The sequence below is a fragment of the Acomys russatus genome, chromosome 6 (assembly GCF_903995435.1).
Source record: "Acomys russatus chromosome 6, mAcoRus1.1, whole genome shotgun sequence".
In the NCBI taxonomy this organism is placed as follows: Eukaryota; Metazoa; Chordata; class Mammalia; order Rodentia; family Muridae; genus Acomys; species Acomys russatus.
The window spans coordinates 52080640-52100829 of NC_067142.1; the positions used below are offsets into that span (position 1 = coordinate 52080640).

At 40.8% G+C, this 20190-nt stretch overlaps 1 protein-coding gene across 1 annotated transcript in view; it reads left to right on the top strand.

Moving 5' to 3' along the window:
• The window catches only part of Acbd6 (acyl-CoA binding domain containing 6), a 137455-nt gene that overhangs the window by 30754 nt on the left and 86511 nt on the right, over positions 1–20190 (top strand). Inside the window, exon 4 of the mRNA XM_051147616.1 lies at positions 9497–9579. Coding sequence (XP_051003573.1) covers positions 9497–9579 — 83 coding nt within the window. The remainder of the gene's footprint in view (positions 1–9496; positions 9580–20190) is intronic.

A 20190-nucleotide genomic window follows, 5' to 3' on the forward strand; every position in this document is an offset into this window, starting at 1 on the left:
TGGGTCTCAATTGAAGCCCCAAACCACAAGGATAGATGGGAAGTGGGATGTGGCTGAGGCTTCTGAAGGTGCATTTAAGATTGCTACCGATGAAACTCCATTTGACCCAGTACATTCGATGGACGTTTTTGATGGATTGGCCAAATAATATGGCAGTGGCTATTTTAAAATGCACCATTTATCTGTATTGGAATGCCATCTAGCTCATGAAATTCCAGAAGTACTTAATAAATTAAAGTCCTATTTGTCTGAAGAACCCATGCAGTTGCTGATTGGTTTGAGAATAATTGCATGCATAGCAGGATAAGAAGACCCTGTCATGTCACTGCGTGATCAACGACACTGTTCCAGCAGCTTTGAGGAGTGCCTATGAGTACCTATGAACCCCACTTCTACAGAGCCAGTGTAACACTAGTGTGGTCCAGATGAGAGGACAGGGAAATCTAATGAGAATGGCCATGGTTTCAAATCCTAGAATGATCGGAAAAAGAATAGCAGCATGTACAAGACGGGTGTGGATATATTCTCTGAGGAGAGAGAATCCAAGTGGTAGAGGGCTTGACAATATAGTTAGTGCCTGTGGAAGTTGGCCACCTCCTTCTGTGGTTTACCTCCATTCCATTGCCCCAGTCACTTGCTGCAGTATACTTCTTTGTATGTTTTTCTTTTTAGTTTTTTGTTTAATTTTAGTGCCCCACCCCTTTTAAGTGGTTTTTTTTTTTTTTACAATTTGCTGTTAGATATTTAGTCTTCACATCATTTCTAGTGCTAGAAGTATGAATTATATAAAGATTTAGAGAGAGTTCTAGTTCATTTTATGCCACTTTATTGCAAAATGGGCTCAACAACAGAGTGTTAGCACTATGTTGAGCTCTTATGGGAGACTTGTGTACGTACATAAAAACTCAGAACTTTCTCAGGAAATACGTCCTTTTTGTACATCTGCATTTGTGCAACATAGAATTTCTTATTATCTTCACCCTTTGGGCGACTTATTTGTAGTGGTAACTCATTACAAATTTTGATTTGTCTCATTATAACACTCAGGTTTCCAATTTTATTTAGTTGTGATTCGTGTGTGTGTGCATGTTTGCCATGTCTGTGCAGGTGCCCTGGGAGGCTAGAGGGGGATGCTAGATCTAGACAGGTGCTGGGAAGTGAGCTCTGGGTCTTAGCTCCTAACCATCTCTTCAGCTACTCCCTCCCTGTAAGGATAGGTCAGGTGACAGTATTTATAGGGTGAGTGCGTACAGTTACCAATCACAAAGAAAAAAAGAGGTTCAGCTGAGCGTGGTGGTACACGCCTTTAATCTCAGTACTCAGGAGGCAGAGGCAGGCGGATCACTGTGAGTTTGAGGCCAGCCTGGTCTACCAAGTGAGTCTAGGAGAGCCAAAGTCTACACAGAGAAACCCTGTCTCAGAAAAAAAAAAAAAGATTTTTGAAAAGATTAGTAAAATTCTAAAAAGAAGAGGGGATGATTTTTCAAAGAATGAAGAGGCCATGGATGCAACTAAGGCTTGACACCGTATGACAGAGACCTGGAGTCTCTAAAGAGAGGCTGGGAAAGCCCAGGATTGAAGTGGTCACGAAGAGAAGTTGAACCCTGACGCCACATACCAGGGTTGGGGCCCCTGATTAGAGTCCTGGAGAAGCTGTTGCTAAAAGTGCAGGCCACTCGAAGGAGGAGACCCCAGTGTTTTGGAGCTGCCAGTACCATGGACAACCACAAGAACAGCAGTGGCTGTGGAGTGGAGCCGGCTTGAGCCTGTAAGCCAGGCTGTGTGTGCCAGACAAGCTCTGTGGAGTCTAGAGGTTCGGAAAGGCCAGAAGTCTGATGCTGAGGTTTATGCTGTTGAACTTTTTTTTTTTAAACAGGAATCTATAGTTATGAGATCTTGGATATCTTAGAGATTAGAATTTTAGAAAGATTTTGTTACATTTTTAGAGAAATTGTAAGCCTTGAAAGAGATTTTTGCATGTGAACTATTACAGGGTTTGAATTTTTAGATGCTACGGGACTTTAAAAGTTAAGATTATGTTTTATATTCATATTGATATTAGTATGAAATCTTGGGACAACAAATAAGGAAAGGTTATGGTTTAACAGTGAAATGTTTGTGGGCCAAGTTGAGAAGAGATCAGTTGCGCTGACTGTATTTATGTCAGCGACACTAGTTAAAGTCATCTGGGAAGAGGAATCTCAATTGAGAAAATGCCCTCATCAGATTGGTCTGGGTGCATTCTTTTTGATTGATGTAGGAGGGCCCAGACCATTGTGTGAGTTGCCACCCCTGGGCAGATGGTTCTGCCATCTGTAAGAAAGAGGTGTAAGCCAGTAAGCAGCAGTCTCCACGGCCTCTGCATCAGCCCCTGCCTCCTGGTTTCTGCCTTGAGTTCCTTTCCTCACTTCCCTGGATGATGGACTACAAGCTATAAAATGAAACAAACCCTTTCCTGCTTTGGGTCATGGTGTTTTATCACAGTAATATAAACTATAACGAAGACAGTCTTACTAATAACTTCAGCCAAATAGGTTATGTAGCAGAAATTTATGAATTTCTTAAAATACATTTTACCAAACTGATAGATCAGGAATTGGAAAATCTGAATAGTAATGTATTTTCTGATGAAATTAAATCTTTACAAATGTTACTACAGGAGCCAAGGATGTCTTATTGATAGAGGCTTGACCGTGCTGGGTTCTGGCATCGCCCACTGACACCCTCTCCTGACAAGAACCCCCAAACCACAAAACTTACACAAAGAAAGCCTGAGGTTAAGATGTCTTCTGGTGGGCTGGAGAGATGGCTCAGCAGTTAAGAGCACTTGCTGCTCTTCCAGAGGTCCTGATTCAATTCCCAGAAACCACATGGCAATTCACAAACATCTGTAATACGATCTGGTGCTTTCTTCTGGTGTGCATGAAGACAGTGTACTCATATATAAAATAAATAAATCTTTAAAAATAAATAAATAAATAAATAAATTTGAAAAATATGTCTTCTTGTATATTCTTCAAAATGCTAAAGGAAGAAATAATGCCGTTTTTGCTCTTCTGGAGGATAGGGCCATTTCCCATTTCACTTTGTTTTGTTACATGTTATAGGCCAAGCTGACTTTAAACTCACACTATCCCTCTCTTGACCTTCCCAGTGCTAATGCCACAGTGTGCTCATGCAGTGCTCAGGACAGAACCCACAACTTCATGCTTGCTAGGCAAGCAGTCTACTAACTAAATTACACACAGCCCAAGACAGTGTGTATTTTTACTAATAAGATTGTCACTGTATAGTAAGGTTTCCAGAAAAGCTTGGAGAAGAATATAGGTTTTAATAGAAATAGCACAAGCATTGGCTGTGAGCTCTGTAAATCTTGTTCTAGGTTGAGCTGGGGTAATGTGAGTTTATGGAAGAGACTTGCCAGATACTGGTCGTCGTCTTTGTTTTCCAGAAGAGTTGTATAAAGTCTGTGTTATTCTTTCTCTGTCAGGTGGGAGAATGGATTAGCTATCCTGTACTGAGAGGTTTGCTGGTAACATGCTGGGATAGTCAGAAGTTTAGTGCCATTAGGTGAGGAGTTCTGGTCACATGCTTTCCTTCCACATCTGAGTACCGTGCACCTGTGTCTCTGAGGCACTCACTTTGCTGCAGCAGGCATATCTTCACTATAGTTTTACTACAACAGCAGACTTATATGATGCCCTTTTCCATGCTGAGTGCTATTCTATCTAAGTAGATCTATCTTAAATCCTGAAAAGATCATATAAAGTTGGTATATATTTCCAGCTTTACAAATGAGAAAAGTGAGACAGAATCATTATTTGATTTGCACAAAATTCTGTAGTCCAAGCTGTAAACATGTTAAAAACACCCAATAAGCAAGAGTCTGGAAAAGGAAGCACATGGAAATAAAAAACTACCTTATGTATTAGTGTGGTAATGTTTTTTGAATAAGCATTTTTCAAATAGAAAAGAGTGTTTCTTACTGGTCTTAATCTTGACCCTGAAACTGCCAGAGCACAAATCAGAGAAAGGTTGAGCTAGCTGGTGGTTCTTTCCTACTTCAGTGAAGGAACATTTTGACATCTTACATAATATAGCTTAAGGTGCTATAAAGACTGGCAAATTTTATTATATTGGCTGCCAAATCAAAGTCTCTTCCTTTAACTGCTGATGCAACATAAAAATAGCTTAATGGATTTTGAGTAGAGAAAAATAGGATAACCCTTAAAGCTTTAAAAAATTAATTACATTTATTTATATAGTCACACCACAGTGCTCCTTTGGAAGGGGGGGCCACGTTCATGCCACAGCGCTCCATGGAAGTAGGGGACATTCGTGTCATGGTGCTCCTTTCGAAGGGAGTGTAGTCATATCACAGCACCCGGCTGGAAGTGGGGGTGCATCATGCCACGGTGGTTCTTTGGAAGTGGGGATACATTCATGACATAGCACGTCCTTGAAAGTGGGGGCATTCATGCCACGGTGCTCCTTTGGAAGTGGGTTGCATTCATGCCATAGCACACACTTGGAAATGGGGGGCATTCATGCCGCAGCAGCCCTTTGGAAGTGGAGGTACATTTGTGCCATGGTGCTCTTTTGAAGGTCAGAGAACAGTTTTCAGGAGATTCTTCTCTTCCATCATATGGGTCCTAGGGTCAGACATCCTGTTGTCAGGCTTGGCGACAAGGACCTTTACCCTCAGAGCCATATTACCAACTCAAACCTCTAAGCTTTTATAAGAGATATTTCACCAACATGGAAATTAAGAGGCTAAAATGTTGTCTCCTCAAGTAGATGAAATGAACAGAGCAGGTAAACAATGCATTCGGAGAGCTTTGTTGCGATCCGGTCTGATAATGGCAAATTATTTTGTGTCTAAGATACAACTTTTTTGTTTCCTTTAAGTTGTTGCAGAGCCATAACATGTATTTGCTCATTTGCTTTAGAAAGAACAATGCTAGGGATAAGGAATATATTTAGAATAAGCCACATCTAATTATGGTATTTATTTCTTTCCCTAAATATTTTAATTAAACTATAATCATTATGCACACAGATTTTCATTATACCATTGTGAGTAAAAACTATAAACGGCTTAAATATACAACTATTGGATATTGGTTAAATATATTTCATTACTGCATAGACTTTTACATTGGGTTTAGAATTCTTTGTGGGACCTTTATGAAAATAAGAGCAAGGTAAGCCCTGCAGATGCCTGGGTTTCTTTCCTGGAAGCAGATTCTAACTTGTGAGGGGAGGAGAAAGCCAGAACTGTCTTTGCCATCTCTCTGATTTGAGCTAGAGTTTGGGAAGAGCAAACACTGGAGAGGGCAATCCTGCCTAGAGTTCCACAGACCTACAGATGGATCCCTTCAGCTAAATACTAACCTGTGAATGTGTGGAGGGAAACGGATAGTCGAGGAGAAGAAAGCACTAGAAAACCGTGGGTTATTTCCTGGAGCTGATGTAGTCCTGAGAATGTTTTGTTTCTCACAGTGAGCTTACGAGTGAGGCTGGAAAGGATCAGACTGATTTGGGGGTCGCTTTATTTAACTTGTGCCAAAACACAGCCCACCCTAATAAAAGTCACATAGCAAGATCTGGCAAACAGGAATGTGAAGTTTCCAATGTGTGGCTCACAGAAGAAGTCTTTTAAGCAAGCAAGAAAAAAAAAAAAAAAAAAAAAAAAAAAAAAAATAGCCAGGAGAATAAAAAGATAATAAAAACAGATGCAGAAATGATAGTATCTTAGTTAGGGTTTCTATTGCTGTGAAGAGACACCGTGCCCGTGGCAACTCGTAGGAAAACGTTTAAGTGGGGCAGGAAACATGGTGGCATGCAGGCAGATATGGTGCTGGAGATGGAGCTAGGAATTCTACCTTCAGATCCAAAGGCAACATGAAGAGAGAGAACCATTGGGTCTGTCTTGAACATCTGAAACCTCAATCCCACCCCCAGTTACACACTTCCTCCAACAAAGCCACACCTCCCTATGAGCCTATGGGCCATTTTAATTCAAACCACATAGATAAGAGATGATGAAATACCAAAGGTATTAAAATACCTACTGTGTATAGATAATGTTATTGCATATTGTTATGTGTGAATAAATTTTTGGAGTAGGGGAGAAACATGAGAATCATAGAGCAGCATAAAGGCCACATAAAGACTCATTGTAAGGGTGGTAAAATACAAATTTATAGTGGAAAAAAAAAAGGGGGTCAACAGCATACCAGACACGGAGTAAGGAGAGACTAGTGGACTGGAAGATGTAACAAATGAAGCTAATCAGGTAAAGTAGGGAGCATAAAAGAGTGGAAGAAGACAGGAAAAATTATGTAAATAATGCAAATTCTCAACATTTTCTTAAAACAGCAAGTCAGAGTTTCAACCTTTAATCACTGGTATATGGGTCCAGAAAATGTACAGTAGAGTGCTTGCCTGTGCGTCATTGGTTACTTAGTAGCAGCCTGGTCCCTGTTTACTAGGTGTCAGTGGTACTACCACAGAGAGAAACAATCACCTCTCAAGCCCACAGGTCTAGACTCTAAATGAGCCTCATGCAAATAAAGTTAATAAAATTGTACCAATAAACATCACCATCAGCCGGGATTGGTGGTGTATGCCTTTAATCCCAGCCCTCATGGGGCAGAGGTGGATCTCTGTGAGTTCGAGGCCAGCCTGGTTGACAGAATGAGGTCCAGGACATCCAGGGCTACACAGAGAAACCCAGTCTTCAAAACCCAAACCAAACCAACAACCAACCAAACAGACAAACAAAAAACCATTGTCACTAAAATTTGAAAACCAGTGAAAATGAGAGAATTCTTGGACATAGCCAGACTGAAAACATGGTCCGGAGAAGCAGAGGTGGAGAGAGTGATCCCCAACATCCTGCAGAATGGGACAGTTGGGATTTTTCATGCTCTCTGCTTATGTGGTGATTCCTGCCTTTGTCTTTGGGACCTGATGCTCTGCCTTCTGTTTGACCTGTTTTTGGAAGGCTTTTTCCTGGTTGGCATAGTTGGATGACTGAGCTTTTCAGTGCCATTTACATTTCAACTTGAGTTCTCTTTAGTGTTTCTATCTCTTTATGAAATCTGGTTTTCAAATCTTGGTGCCTTTTTTATTTCATTCAGGCACTTTGCCTTCCAGGGCATTATTCAGATATCCCTTCCCTTTATGCTCACTGAGCTGCTTCTCTGTGTTGTCTTCTTTAAACTCCGCTGACTTTTGTTTTTGTTGTTGTTTGGCTTGTTTGTTTGTTTGTTTGTTTGTTTTTGGAGACGGGGTCTTTCTGTGTTGGCCTTGGCTGTCCTGGCCTCACTCTGTAGACCAGGCTGGCCGCAAACTCACAGAGATTCGCCAGCCTCTGCCTCCTGAGTGTTGGGATTAAAGACGTGCGCCACCATGCCCAGCTCCTTGGTCTGGCTCCTCGGACTTCTGAATGAAGTTCATGGTTGTTTTTTCAAGACCTGTGCTTTGGGATTCAAACAGGTGATTCTTATAGGAGAACTTGGGACTGGTGGGTTTTGGAGGAAACACACTTTTTTGATTGTTGTATTGTTTGTGGTTTTGCAATGAGACCTGAGTGTGTTAAAATTTTGTTGGTTTTGTGTCTGATGTGAACAAACACAACAGGCTGGGTTTTGCATAGTGTCTTGTTCCAAGCCTAGGTTTTGGGAAGGTATAGGCAGGCCTCCTAAGACTGGGCTGGAGGGATTGGGTATGGGTCCTTGGCTCCATCTGAAAACTGAGCTGAGTGCAGGAGGTTTTGGGATGAGAGGGTGACTCACCAGGCTGGACCACAGCAGAGGGTGTGCTGGCTTGGCTTTACTAAGGCTGCCATAGCGTGAGACAGTGGAGTCAGGTCTTGCAGATGGAAAGTGAATGTTTATAATACGATCACGGACACAGAACACTCAGGATATTGCATCTTTGTGGTAAAGATGGAAACTTTGCCTTATGATCAGCAAGAAGGAAGGTAGCTTATATCACCCCTGTTGGGCAACACTGAACTGTAAATCCTAGCCCACAACAGTGGAAAGGCAGAAGTACAAAGTGTCTGCATCCAGGGTTGGTTTGATCTTAAATATAAAAACATCGAATGGTGGACCTATCTTGAGTGCACTGACCCACTGGAGGGCTTTCTGAACTTGGGCCGTTCTTTTCATTCGCTTGTCCCTGTCTGATTTCTTTGGCACAGTATAGTCATTACCATTCTCACCCTGTGACAGAATACCTGACAGCCGCAATAAGAGAGGTTTACTTGGGCTCTGGTTTCAGAGGGTGAGGGCACGATGAGGGCAGCGGAGGGAGCAAGAGGTGGAGCTCTGCACATTGCAGACAGATCAGGGCAGGACGGAGCAAGGCTGGGTTAGAGTCCCCAAAGGCATGGTCCAGTGCCCACCTCCACTGGCCAGGCCGCCTCCTAAGGTTTCACGACCTCCCAAAACAGCACCACGAACATGGGCCAGTACAGTAATGATGTCTATTCAAATCTTTACCATAATTTGTTTTGTTTTCTGGTTTTTCTCCGTGTTTAGCCCTGGCTGTCCTGGAACCACTCTGTAGCCCAGGCTGGCCTCTAACTCACAGAGATTTGCCTGCCTCTGCCTCCCTGAGTGCTGGAATTAAAGGCATGTGCCACCACCCACTCAGCTATAATTTGCTTTCTTATTATTAGTTTTTAATAATTATTTGACTATTTTAGATACCAAGCTTTATTGATATATGTTTTGCTAAGATTTCTTGTTTGTAGCTTCATTGTCTGACCAATGCCTTTCACAAAGTACAAGTTTTTAAACCTTAATAAAGACCACTCATTTTCATTCTTCATGAATCATGCATTTGGTTCTATATCTTAAAAAAAAAACACCACCGCCGAAGATTATCTAGGCTTACAGCTGTGCTATGTCTAGGAATGGTTTCGGTTTGTTCCCTCACCCACTCGCCCTCCGCTCTCCTCCCCCTTTCTTCTTCCTCTCTCCAGTTTTTTCTTATCTTTATTTAGTTTGCATTTTACTTATCTATCCACTTATTTATTTATTTAATAATATGGGTGTTTTCCTGGTGTGTCTGTGTCCCACGTGTATGCCTGATGCCTACAGAAGCCAGAAGAGGGTGTTGGATCCCCTAGAACTAGAGTTATTGTCAGCTATGAGTCACCACGTGGGTGCCAGGAACTAAGCCCAGGTCCTCTGGGAGAGCATCCAATGCTCTAACTTGTGTCATCTCTCTAGTTCCTAGTTCACACTAAATACTGTGTATGCTCCAGCTTTATCTTATCAGTGGGGCTGCAATTTAAAATATAAGAGAATGAAGTAAAGTATGTTCTTACCTTGTACTTTTTCTTATATAAAGAAAAGCATTCTCAAACTGGTACGGCAGCTGGAATCCTGGCACTCAATTTCTTAGCAAATTATATTCTGTAATCTAAAAATACATATTGCTTTAGCCCACAAGTCTATCCTCTCTTTTTCTTCCACAGGTATCAGAGAAGAAAGGAAAAGAAGCCAAAAGTGGTTTTGGTGGGCCAGTCGTTAGTTCTCTGTATCATGAAGAAACAATCAGGTAATTTCTCTTCAGTTTTTGACACTAGAAATATACATGCATACATATGTGTTATGTGTGCACGTAAGTATCTCTGTATATATGTCTATGAATATGTGTGTCTGGAAATACACAATCTGTGAAACATTCTTCTTCCCTCCCCACGTCTTGCTTTTGTTGTTTACTCTTTCTTTCTTTCTTTCTTTTCTTTTTTTTTTTTTTTTTTTTTTTTTTTGAGACAGGGTTTCTCTGTGTAGCCTTGGCTGTCCTGGGCTCACTTTGTAGTCCAGGCTGGCCTTGTACTCACAGGGATCAGCCTGGCTCTGCCTCCTGAGTGCTGGGATTAAAGGTGTGTGCCACTACCACCCTGTTCTTTCCTTTTCTTTCTTTCTTTCTTTCTTTTTTTTTTTTTTTTTTTGAGACAGTGTTTGTCTGTGTTGCCCTGGCTGTCTTGGAATGCACCATGTAGTACAAGCTGGCCTCAAAATCACAGAAATCCAGCTGCTTCTCCTTCCTATTTACTGGTATTAAAGGCGTGTGCCACCACACCTGGCTTATTTGTTCTTTCACTTGTATTCTGGAAGTCCAAACTGAGGTTGACAAGCCTCAACAACAGTATGTTTACTATTTTTAAACACGATTAAACATTTTAATGAAGCCGGGCGTGGTGGCGCACGCCTTTAATCCCAGCACTCGGGAGGCAGAGGCAGGCGGATTGCTGTGAGTTTGAGGTCAGCCTGGTCTACAAACTGAGTCCAGGACAGCCAAGGCTAACACAGAGAGACCCTGTCTCATAAAAAATATAAATAAATAAACAAATAATAAATAAATAAATAAATACCTTCAACAAATATATTATTTAACAGAGCTATGTAAAGCTGTCTTAATCCTTTTCTTTCAGCGCTGTCTGTAACTCAGGAGAAGAATCCTGTGCTACTTTAGGAGCCATGGGATAACTTTAAGATTGTTACTTTCCAAATTAAAAGGGGGCGTGTCGATACTTCTGAGTCACAACTTGAAATGCTCCCAGTTTGTAGCTATTGACCAGGCTGTCAGTGAACACAGGACTCTGTCTTGGAGTCACTTGCGTGCCATTTTACTTACATCAGATCTTTATCTGAAGTGAAGTGGGAGAGGCACATGCCGACTGGCGGGGATAAGATGCCCTCTAGAGCTGTCACCCTAATCCCTGTGCTGGGCCGTAAGGACTCCTAGGACTGCATAACAGCTTTGAAAGTATATTCATAGTTTACCCTTCTCTTAACATACTTAGGAAGTGTTTTGGGTTCTAAAATTTATATTGTTTTTAGAATTCTTTTAAAATAGAATTTTGACACCAGAGCCAGATCAAAGTTTATAAATGTCCTCATCAAGCCTTGACAACTTAAAGGCATTTTTTCTAGATCGTAGAGTAGGTAATTAATTCCTTCTTTGTTTTCTCACAGTCCTGTATTGATTGTTTTGTTGCAGCAGTTTTCATGCTATAAGCACAATGAATTACAACTTTAAAAAAACTTTCTTGTCTCCTCACTTAGCTTTTAGTTTTTGAGGACAAGGATCACATTTTATTTATTTACTTATTCTCACTACCTGAAGAGAGGTCCAGACCTTAGTAGAAGGCCTAGCTGGCATTAACTGTGAACTTGGTACAGAACTTAGTGGGAACCATAGTTTGTATTGACTGTCAGCTTGGCACAGCCTAGAAGCACCTGACAAGAAGTATATCAATTGAGTGCTGACAGGCTACCTGTAGACAGCCAGTGAAGGATCGTCTTAATTGATAATGGAGGTCCCAGCTGCCTGTGGGCCGAACCACGGGGCGCTACACAGTCCTAAGAAAGCTAGTGAGCGAGCCAGTGAGCAGTTTCTCCATGGTTTAAACCTGCCCTGACTTCCTTCATTGATTGACTATAATCGGCTAATGAAAGCCAAATAAACCATTTCTTCCATAAGTAATCTTTGGCCAAAGTGTTTTATTACAGCAACAGAGATCAACCTAGGGCAGTAGATGTTAAAAAAGATGAGGTAACTAAGCTGCTTGCTTCAAATTAGCACAGTGCTCTGTCATACAGCAGAGAGTTGTTGGTTCTCTTATGACATGTCCACCCTCAGCTCTTCCCTTAAACAACCAAAGCAACTTCTGGGCAGCTTTCCTTTCTAGTCAGTGCGTGAAATAGGTCCCTGACTTGGCCCTTTAAAAAAAAAAAAAAAGATCATGCATCTGTTGTGGTGGTGAAGGCCTTTGACCTCAGAACTCAGTACTCAGTGCTCAGGAGGCAGAGGCTCTGTGGGTTCCAGGCCAACTAGAGCTACACAGTGTCCTGTCTCCCTGTCCCCTCAAAAAGAGAAACTATGAAGTTTAACTTTCTAACAGTGTCAATCACTTATTTATAAAAATGATCTTTATTTGTGTGCTAATGTATGTAAGGTTTCCTAGACGGAAGTATTTTCTAAAATACTAAAATACTCTTAGTATTTTTTGTTGTTGTTGTTGTTCTGTTAGTTCGTTGTTGTTTTAGTTTTTTGTTTGTTTGTTTGTTTGTTTTTAAGAAGGGGCCTCATTTGGTTCACGTAAACCTTGAGCTCACTATGTAGCTGAGGATGACCTTGAACTCCTGACTTTCTTGCCTCCATCTCCCAAATGCTATGATCACAGGTGTATGCCACGCTTGCCTTTTCTTAGTACTTTTGGAAATATTATTGAGCAAATCGTAAGTGTTTGCTGTAGGTAAACCTGGTTAGACCTGGTCTTAGTTCACTGAGTCATCTAAATATTAATCTTTTTGTGTTATTTCTGATTTTTAAATTATATCATTTTGTGTAGAGGAAGTGGGGCATATGTGTGCTACAGCATACATATAGAGAGAAACATGACTGCTAAGAATCATTGGAAGTCGTTACACTATTAACATAATAATTCTCTGACTGCCACAGTGCATCTGGAAACACAGTAGTTGGTCATGCTTACATTTTACTAGTGTAACAATTCTGTTATAATAAACTTAGTCATAGTATTTTTTTTCCTGTACTAAAATGTTAGATTATTGCTGTGAAGTCCCAGGTGTATGTGCACGTAGAATTCTTCAGATGTATCAAAATGTGGCTCAACGATGAAAGCAGGCTATTTTCTGAAGTTTATGTCATGAGTGTTTGGGTGAGATACGGTTCTGTTACTTTTCTAAGCCAAATTGTGCTTTAACTGATGTTAATTACAAATTCTTAGCAGAATTATTTTTAACTGATATGAAAGCAGAAATAAGTATAGAGCTTTAGAAATATATAGTATAGTTGGCTGAAAGGAAAACGTCTTAATTATTGTTTTTTCAGAAAGGACATAAAACAATGTGTTTTGCAGATTATTTTTGAATGCTTTGTGAAGTCAGGCAAGTCAGCACACATTTGAATTGCTTGGATCCATTGCCCTGGCTTTCCTGACTGGTGTGTGTTATAGATGAGCTAAGAGCCCATTTTGCTCTTTAGGTTCAGGTCTTTGCTTCTGCTCTTTGGGAGGAAGTGGCGGGGTGGTGTCACGGATGTAGGACACTCTATCACTATTCCAGAGGCTAACAGCAATGTCTGGTTCTGAAGCTAGTAAACTGTTCTGTAACATATAGGAAGGGTATCATAGTGAGGCTTTAATTCAATTAAGTCTATAAACTGGAGCCAGATCACAAGCATTCAAATGTGGGTCCCACCACTCTTTAGCTGTATCCTGAGCAAGTTACTTATCTGTAGAATGGGGTGTCTGTTTCATATGGCGTTTGTGTGGGATATACAGATGCACACAAGCATTCTAGAATAATACCTAGCAGAAAATACATTTCCACAAAGCTGCAAGCTTTTGTCAATATTGCTACTCAGCACAGCGGGGCCCCCAAGAGGCCAAGTGCTGAAAGTACGAACTGAAAATCACAGGTTTGTCTGCTAACAAAACCAGGTGCACATGGTCTGTTTTTGATATAAAGCGTAGAAAACTAGGAAGGGAAAGCCAATCTGTTAGATTTGGAACGAGTGTAATAAGCTTATCATTCAGGTTCCTGTAGTTCTGAGATGAGCTATGGTTTGCTTATACCTATACTCCAGACGGTGCCGTCACCAGAATGACTTCTGTGTCCAGTGGCTTGCTTGCTTGCGTTTGCTCTAGAAGTTAATGTAGATGTTGAAAACTTAGGGCAAGATTTAAAAGTAGAATAAATGAAAGCGATAATACTCACCCTAGCCGACATTATGATTCTATCCTCTCTGTTACATTTTGTAGTTGATACCTTATAATCTGTTAGAATTTTAATTTCACGTACTCAGGCAGCCATCTGGACCTTCTAAGCAAGATCAGTCTAGTATACAACTGAGATGATTGATGGGTTCTGGAATTGATTAGTTGTTCTGGGAGACAAATGAAGTGTTTTGGCAGAAAATACCAAGGGTCACTGCTGTGGTCAGACAAAAAAGCTTGTAGAATTTCAAAGAGATGTTTTTATTGTTGATGTATAAAGTTTCAGTTTTTAAGCAGTAATAACATTTTGAGGCTATTTTGAAAAAATAACTTTTCATTGGTTGCTAGTTGCTCTTTAGTATTGATTATAAAGTGGAAGGGTGTAAGTAGAAACCAGGATGAAAATGATTGCTTTGTGCTTTGTTTTCTTGGTCAGAATATAAACTAGAATGAAAGCACCGAGTCTTGACATGGATACAGAAACTACTGTGAATTTTTTGAAAGCAGTATGATTGGATAACAGGCAGAAGCATGACTTAGTTTTGTTGCTATTTGTAAAATCTGTTGGTGTAAAATTGTACTTGGGATTTTAATCAAAGCCTCATATTGTTAGATAGTAACCTGGTTTTAGCAAGTCTGTTTAAGGACTGTATTTATTAAACATGTTTTATATTTTAAAGATAGAGTATTTGGACTCTTATGCTCTCATCAGGCTAAGTCATTATGAGACAGCACTGTCCCAGAGATGCTACTGTCCTTAGCACTAAGAGCATCTGTGTGGCTGCTTAATATAATCCTTCTCCATTTCACTGTCGCCCGCGATCAACACTGTGTTAACACTTTGCTGATCGGTGATAAATTAGATGACATATGTCTTGTTACAGTCTGGTTGCTCCTTGAGGATACAAAAGTGTGTATAGGCAAGTGGGCAACTCTCTCTTGAGGATCTGACTGCTCAGAATGAACTTGAGCTATGGATTTATTCAGCCTGTAAAACCTCAGCTGGCATAAATAATTGAGAAAGCAAGGGTTTGTCTGTGGTGCATACCTCAGGGACTTATGGCTCCCTTCCTGCTCTCTACCTCCCTTTCTTATGAAAATGATCCCAGTTGCACTCCCAGATAATAACACACCAAGCAATTAAAAGCCATGGGTGGCTGGAGAGAGGAGAAAAGGTTTAGTTAATGAGCTTTTCCTCTTCCAGTGCCCATGAGAGCCTCGGGAATGACAAGGCGATTAAAGCAAAGAGATAATTATAGATTATGTGAAAATGGGTCCCTGGGGACAAGCAGGTCTTGACATAAACAGTAAGTGTTGTAAGAGTCTCCTGGCTCTCATAGTCACCCTTTTCTAATGTGCTTCATTTGGCTTCTGTGTGCTCAGTGCCATGATGCCAACCAAGCACACAGGCAAATCCACCTGTTTGCAGATCAGAAGCCCTTCTGCAAAAGGGATCATTTGTCAACCAAAGCTACCACCCACTTTTTCATCTCCACTTCTTGTTCCCTTTTCTTTGCTCCCTTCCTTGTCCTCACTTTGTACCCTTTGCTACCTGGTCTTGCTCATCTCCGTTCTCTCTTAGATCCTCATCCTGAGGTAGTGAGTGGGAAATGCTTACACTTGTGTGCAGAGTTTCCTGGGGGTTGATCTACATTCACATAAAAGGATAGGATGTCCATTAAGAGAAAGTATACGTCAGGGCTGGAGAGACGGGTCAGCAACTAAGGGCACTGACTACTCCTTTAGAGGTCGCAGGTTTGATTCGTAGCACCCACATGATGGGTCACAACTTCAGCCCCAGGGTCCTGACTTTCTCTTCTGCACCTTGCACACATGTTGGCAAACACTCACACACATAAAATGCATTTTAGAAATTAAGAACAAGAGAGGCGGTGTAAGCATTGTAAGTGGTAGGAGCAAGGTCCTTTGTATCTCATCTAAGGATAGTCTTTCTCTTCGTATGCTCTGCTCACTCGGCTCAGATCACAGTGCCTTATTTTTTTTGAAGGTCTAATTAATATTTCTTAGATAGATTGATAGACAATGACAAAGTCCAAATACGACAAATTATCCCACCTTAGAACATATGCTAAATTATTATATTTTTAGACAAGGTCTGACATAGCCCAGGCTAGCGTTGAACTCTTTTTTTTTCTTTTCTTTTCTTCTTTTTCTTCTTTAAATAACTTATTTAGCTTACATCCCAATTACTATCCCCTCACTTGTATCTTCCTGCCCGCCTTCTTTCACCCCATTCTCCTCCCCTAGACCTGTGACAGAAGGTGACCTCCTCCCCCACCAAATGATCACAGCCTATCAGGTCTCATCCTGGTAGCTTGCTTACCCTTCCTCTGAGTACCATCAGGCCTCCCCACCAAGAAGAAGTGGTCAAAAAGGGGGCACCGGAGTTCATGTCAGAGGTAGTCCCGCACTCCCCACAACCATGGAAAATGAGCTGTCCATTGGCTAGATCTGAATAGGAGGCCTAGGTTTACTGCATGCATTGTACTTGGTTGGTGCAACAGTTTGTGCAGGTCCCCCTGGGTCCAGATCTGCCATCCTTGATGGTCTTCTTGTGGGGCTCCTGGACCTTCTGAGTCCTTCTATTTACCCATTCTTCCATACCACTCTCACCTGGCATCCAATAGCAGGTCTCAGCATCTGTCCCGATACCCCACTGAGTGAAGACTCAGAGGACATCCATGTTGGGCTAATATCCAATTATAAGTGAGTATATATACCATGTGTGTCTTTCTGAGTCTGGGTTACCTCACTCAGGATGACCATTTCTAAGTTCATCCATTTGCTTGCAAATTACAAGATTTCCTTGTTTTTAATAGCTAAGTGCATTGGACTCTTGATCCCACTACTGCCTCTACTTCCTAAGTGGAGGTGTACTATCATGTCTTGCTGTGTCATATTCTGACACTAGTCTAATGATGCTATGATCTATTGACTGCTTATACTCACAATCATATTATGTTAGATGAGTGATTTCACTCTTTTTTCTGTTTTGTTTTGTTTTTCAAGACAGGGTTTCTCTGAGTAATAGTCTTGGCTGTCCTGGAGTTCTTTTTGTAAACGAGGCTGGCTTCAAACTCACAGATTCACCTGCCGCTGCCTCTGCATGGCCACCACCAGCGGCTTCACTTAATTTTCATGGAGGCCTTATTAAATGTAGATGTTAGCGATAACCCTGTGTTACAGAGGAGGACACAAATTCAAGGCCAGATTACTTGTCCAAAGCCAATGTGGCTTGTAGCTCTCCTCTAACTACGGGGCCCACTGGATCCTCAGATGTGTGAGGAGACCTTGTGATGTCTAGTTAGTGAGTGGAGCTTGACAGCTGGCGTCGTGTTAGTACACTGTCTTCAGAGTGAAGAACTAACTGCCTCTTCCACCAGCGTTCTCAGGAATGCACTTCCCTGGTAAAATTTGACGCCTCTCATTTATCACTATGCTGATGATGCTTCCTTTGGATTATTTTATTGATTTTAGACTCAATTTAATGGTTGGGAATGTTAACTAACCCTTTAGAGAAGTCTTTTAGCAAAGCAGGTGTGTGAATTTTTCTGGTGTGGGCACTGATTTTTTCAGGGATCGATCAGAATTAGACGTTTTTTTCCTTGCAGACATTTAAAGTATCAGCAATTTTTCTTCAACTTTGTTAAGAGTTAGGCAGATTTTAAAAGGTGGAATGGATTTTCAATAGTTAGTGTCTTTATAAAATCATAGTTAAATAACTTTTCCAATATAACTAATTATCTTTAATCAGTAGATAATTTCCAGATGTCTGACATGTAGGGTTTCAAGAATTATGTTAAGAGTAGCACTACAGAAAACCAGGTCATTTTTAAGTATTTCAACCTTAGGGCAGTATTTCCTTAAACATGATTACTGTTCAGTGTTTGCCTCCACTGGGTCTTTGCCTCTTGGTCTTGTAACAAGAGTATTTCAGAAAGGAGCTATGACTTGCAAAATTTTTCTGGGGCCCACAGTGCAAACTCTCAGATAAGGTCTTTGATAAAATTAAGTCTCAAAACCAGTATTCTGAAAGTGAAATTAACATAAGATTGTAATTACATATTAAGTGGAAGTAAGAATTTTTAATACACTAAATTAATCCCTGAGTTGACTTTACCTGACCAATTTTACTAAAGTCATTAATAAAAATAAATCAATAAAAAATTTAAAAATCATTAATAATATTCTCCTTTCAGAGAAATAACTGTAAGTAAATTAAATATGCTGAATGCTTTGTTTGTAAATATGCCTCTTGTTGTCTTTTGGCTTTGGGTTGTTTTGTAACACAGTAAGGAAGAGTAACTGAAGCAGGAGTCTTCGGAGGTGTCGTGAGACATTCTCCCCTCCGTTAGTACTCACCTCACTTGTGTCGGACAGTGACCCCAAGAATAGGTATCTTTGTTCTTCTCCAGCTAACTTGCACCATTGCCAGCATGTGCTGGGCTCTTAGTGATGGGTTGTCTTGCTTCTTCCTCTAATGGTACCTCCCAGCCCCCTGCCACGGACAGCTGCCTGTAGTTCACCTGAGCAACTTCCTTTGTTCATCCGGTCTTTTTATTTCTCTGTGTCCTGTGTATAATGTGGTCTCATTTGCAAGCTCACCTTCTAATGCTTTCTTTGACCATCCTTATTGTTGTTTTTATTTATTTTATTTTGAATTCACAAATAATGATGTGTGTAGTTTGAGGGATACATTGTGTTATAGGGGGGTTATACACACACACACACACACACACACACACACACACACATAATAGACAGAGTCAAACAGGTAAGGTCTCTGTCACTTCACTAATTTATCACCTTAACTTCTAATTATTTTATAATAACACAAGAGCTTTTGTAACTGTGGCCACCCTGCAGTTCAGTAGATCTCTAAAACACATTCCTCCAATATAAGTGAAACTTTGTTGCTTTGGCCAGCATCTTCCTTTCCAGCCTTCCCTCCCTCTTTCAGTCTATGGTAACCACTCTTCTTACTGTATTTATGTGAAATTTACCTTTTAAGATTCCAACAAAAGGTGAGGTCACATAATGTCCTTGTGTGTTTGGCTTTTCACCTAAGCGTAGTCTTAGTTTCTTCTCTAGTGCTGTGAAGAGACACCACGACCAAGGCAACTTATACAGGAAAACATTCAACTGAAGCTTACAGTTTCAGGGGGTGAGTCCATGACCATCATGTTGGAGAGCACAGCAGAGGCAAGCACAGCTCTGGAGCAGTAGCTGAGAGCTTACGTGTTGAGACAGCAACCACAAGGTAGAAAAAGAGCTAACCGGAAGATGTGGCTTTTTGAAATCTCAAAGCCCACTCCCAGTAACACATCTTCTTCAACAAGGCCATGCCTCCTAATCCTTCCCAGCCAGTTCCTCTACTTGGGAACAAAAATTCAAATATGTTAGGCCATCGAGGCCATTCTCATTAAAACCACCGCACGTAGTTCTCTTTGGCTCCAGCGGTGTTGTCACAGATAACAGAATCACCTTCTTCATATATCACACTGCATCTGTCATGGTTTCTTCACCCATCCAATCAGTGATAGCCCAGGTTGCTTCTATTTCTAGACTGTTGAAATAGTGCAGCTAAAAACATGGAGTGCCAAATATCTCCTCACAGTACTTACTTCAACTCTTAGCTGCACACTCACAAGTACACTCGCTGGAAACATGGTAACTCCATATTTGTTTTTTGAGATACTTCTGTATTTTTTTCAAAATGCTTTATTATTAACAGCATACAAGGGCTCCTTGCACTTTCTTGATAATAACTGGTCTAGCAGTCAAGAGATGGAATCTCATTGTGCCTTTAACGTACAGTTCTCTTCTGATTAGAATTCTAATTTTTTTCTCATGTAGCTGTGGGCCTTCCAAATCTCTCCTCCTGCTCCTCCTCCTCCTCCTCTTCCTCCTCTTCTTCTTCCTCCTCCTCCTCCTTCTTCTTCTTCTTCTTCTTCTTTTCTCTCTCTTTCTCTCTCTCTCTCCCTCCCTCCCTCTCCCTCTCTCTCTCTCTCTCTGAGACGTGTCTATTTAGAACCTTTTCCATTTTAAGCCAGGGTATTTGTTTTCTGGTCATTGAAGTTCTTTTGAGTTCCTTATACATTTTGGATATTCTTACTTGGTTAGCTGGCTCCTGGCTTCTGACTGCGCTGGTATAGAGTACTGGGTCAGGAGAGTGGTAAGGCAAGCATCTTTGTGTAGTGCCCAAGGATCTTAGGAATCATTTCCATTGTTCAATAATTGCAAAAGATATTATTTTACTTTTTATGAATGATGCACTTTTAAAGATAAACTTCACTTCAAAAATATGGCTAATAGAATTTAAGTAAGGTAATAATAATCCATTTAAAAAATACATGACAATTATCATTGAAAAACTTGGGGGAAGGGCATATAGGGTC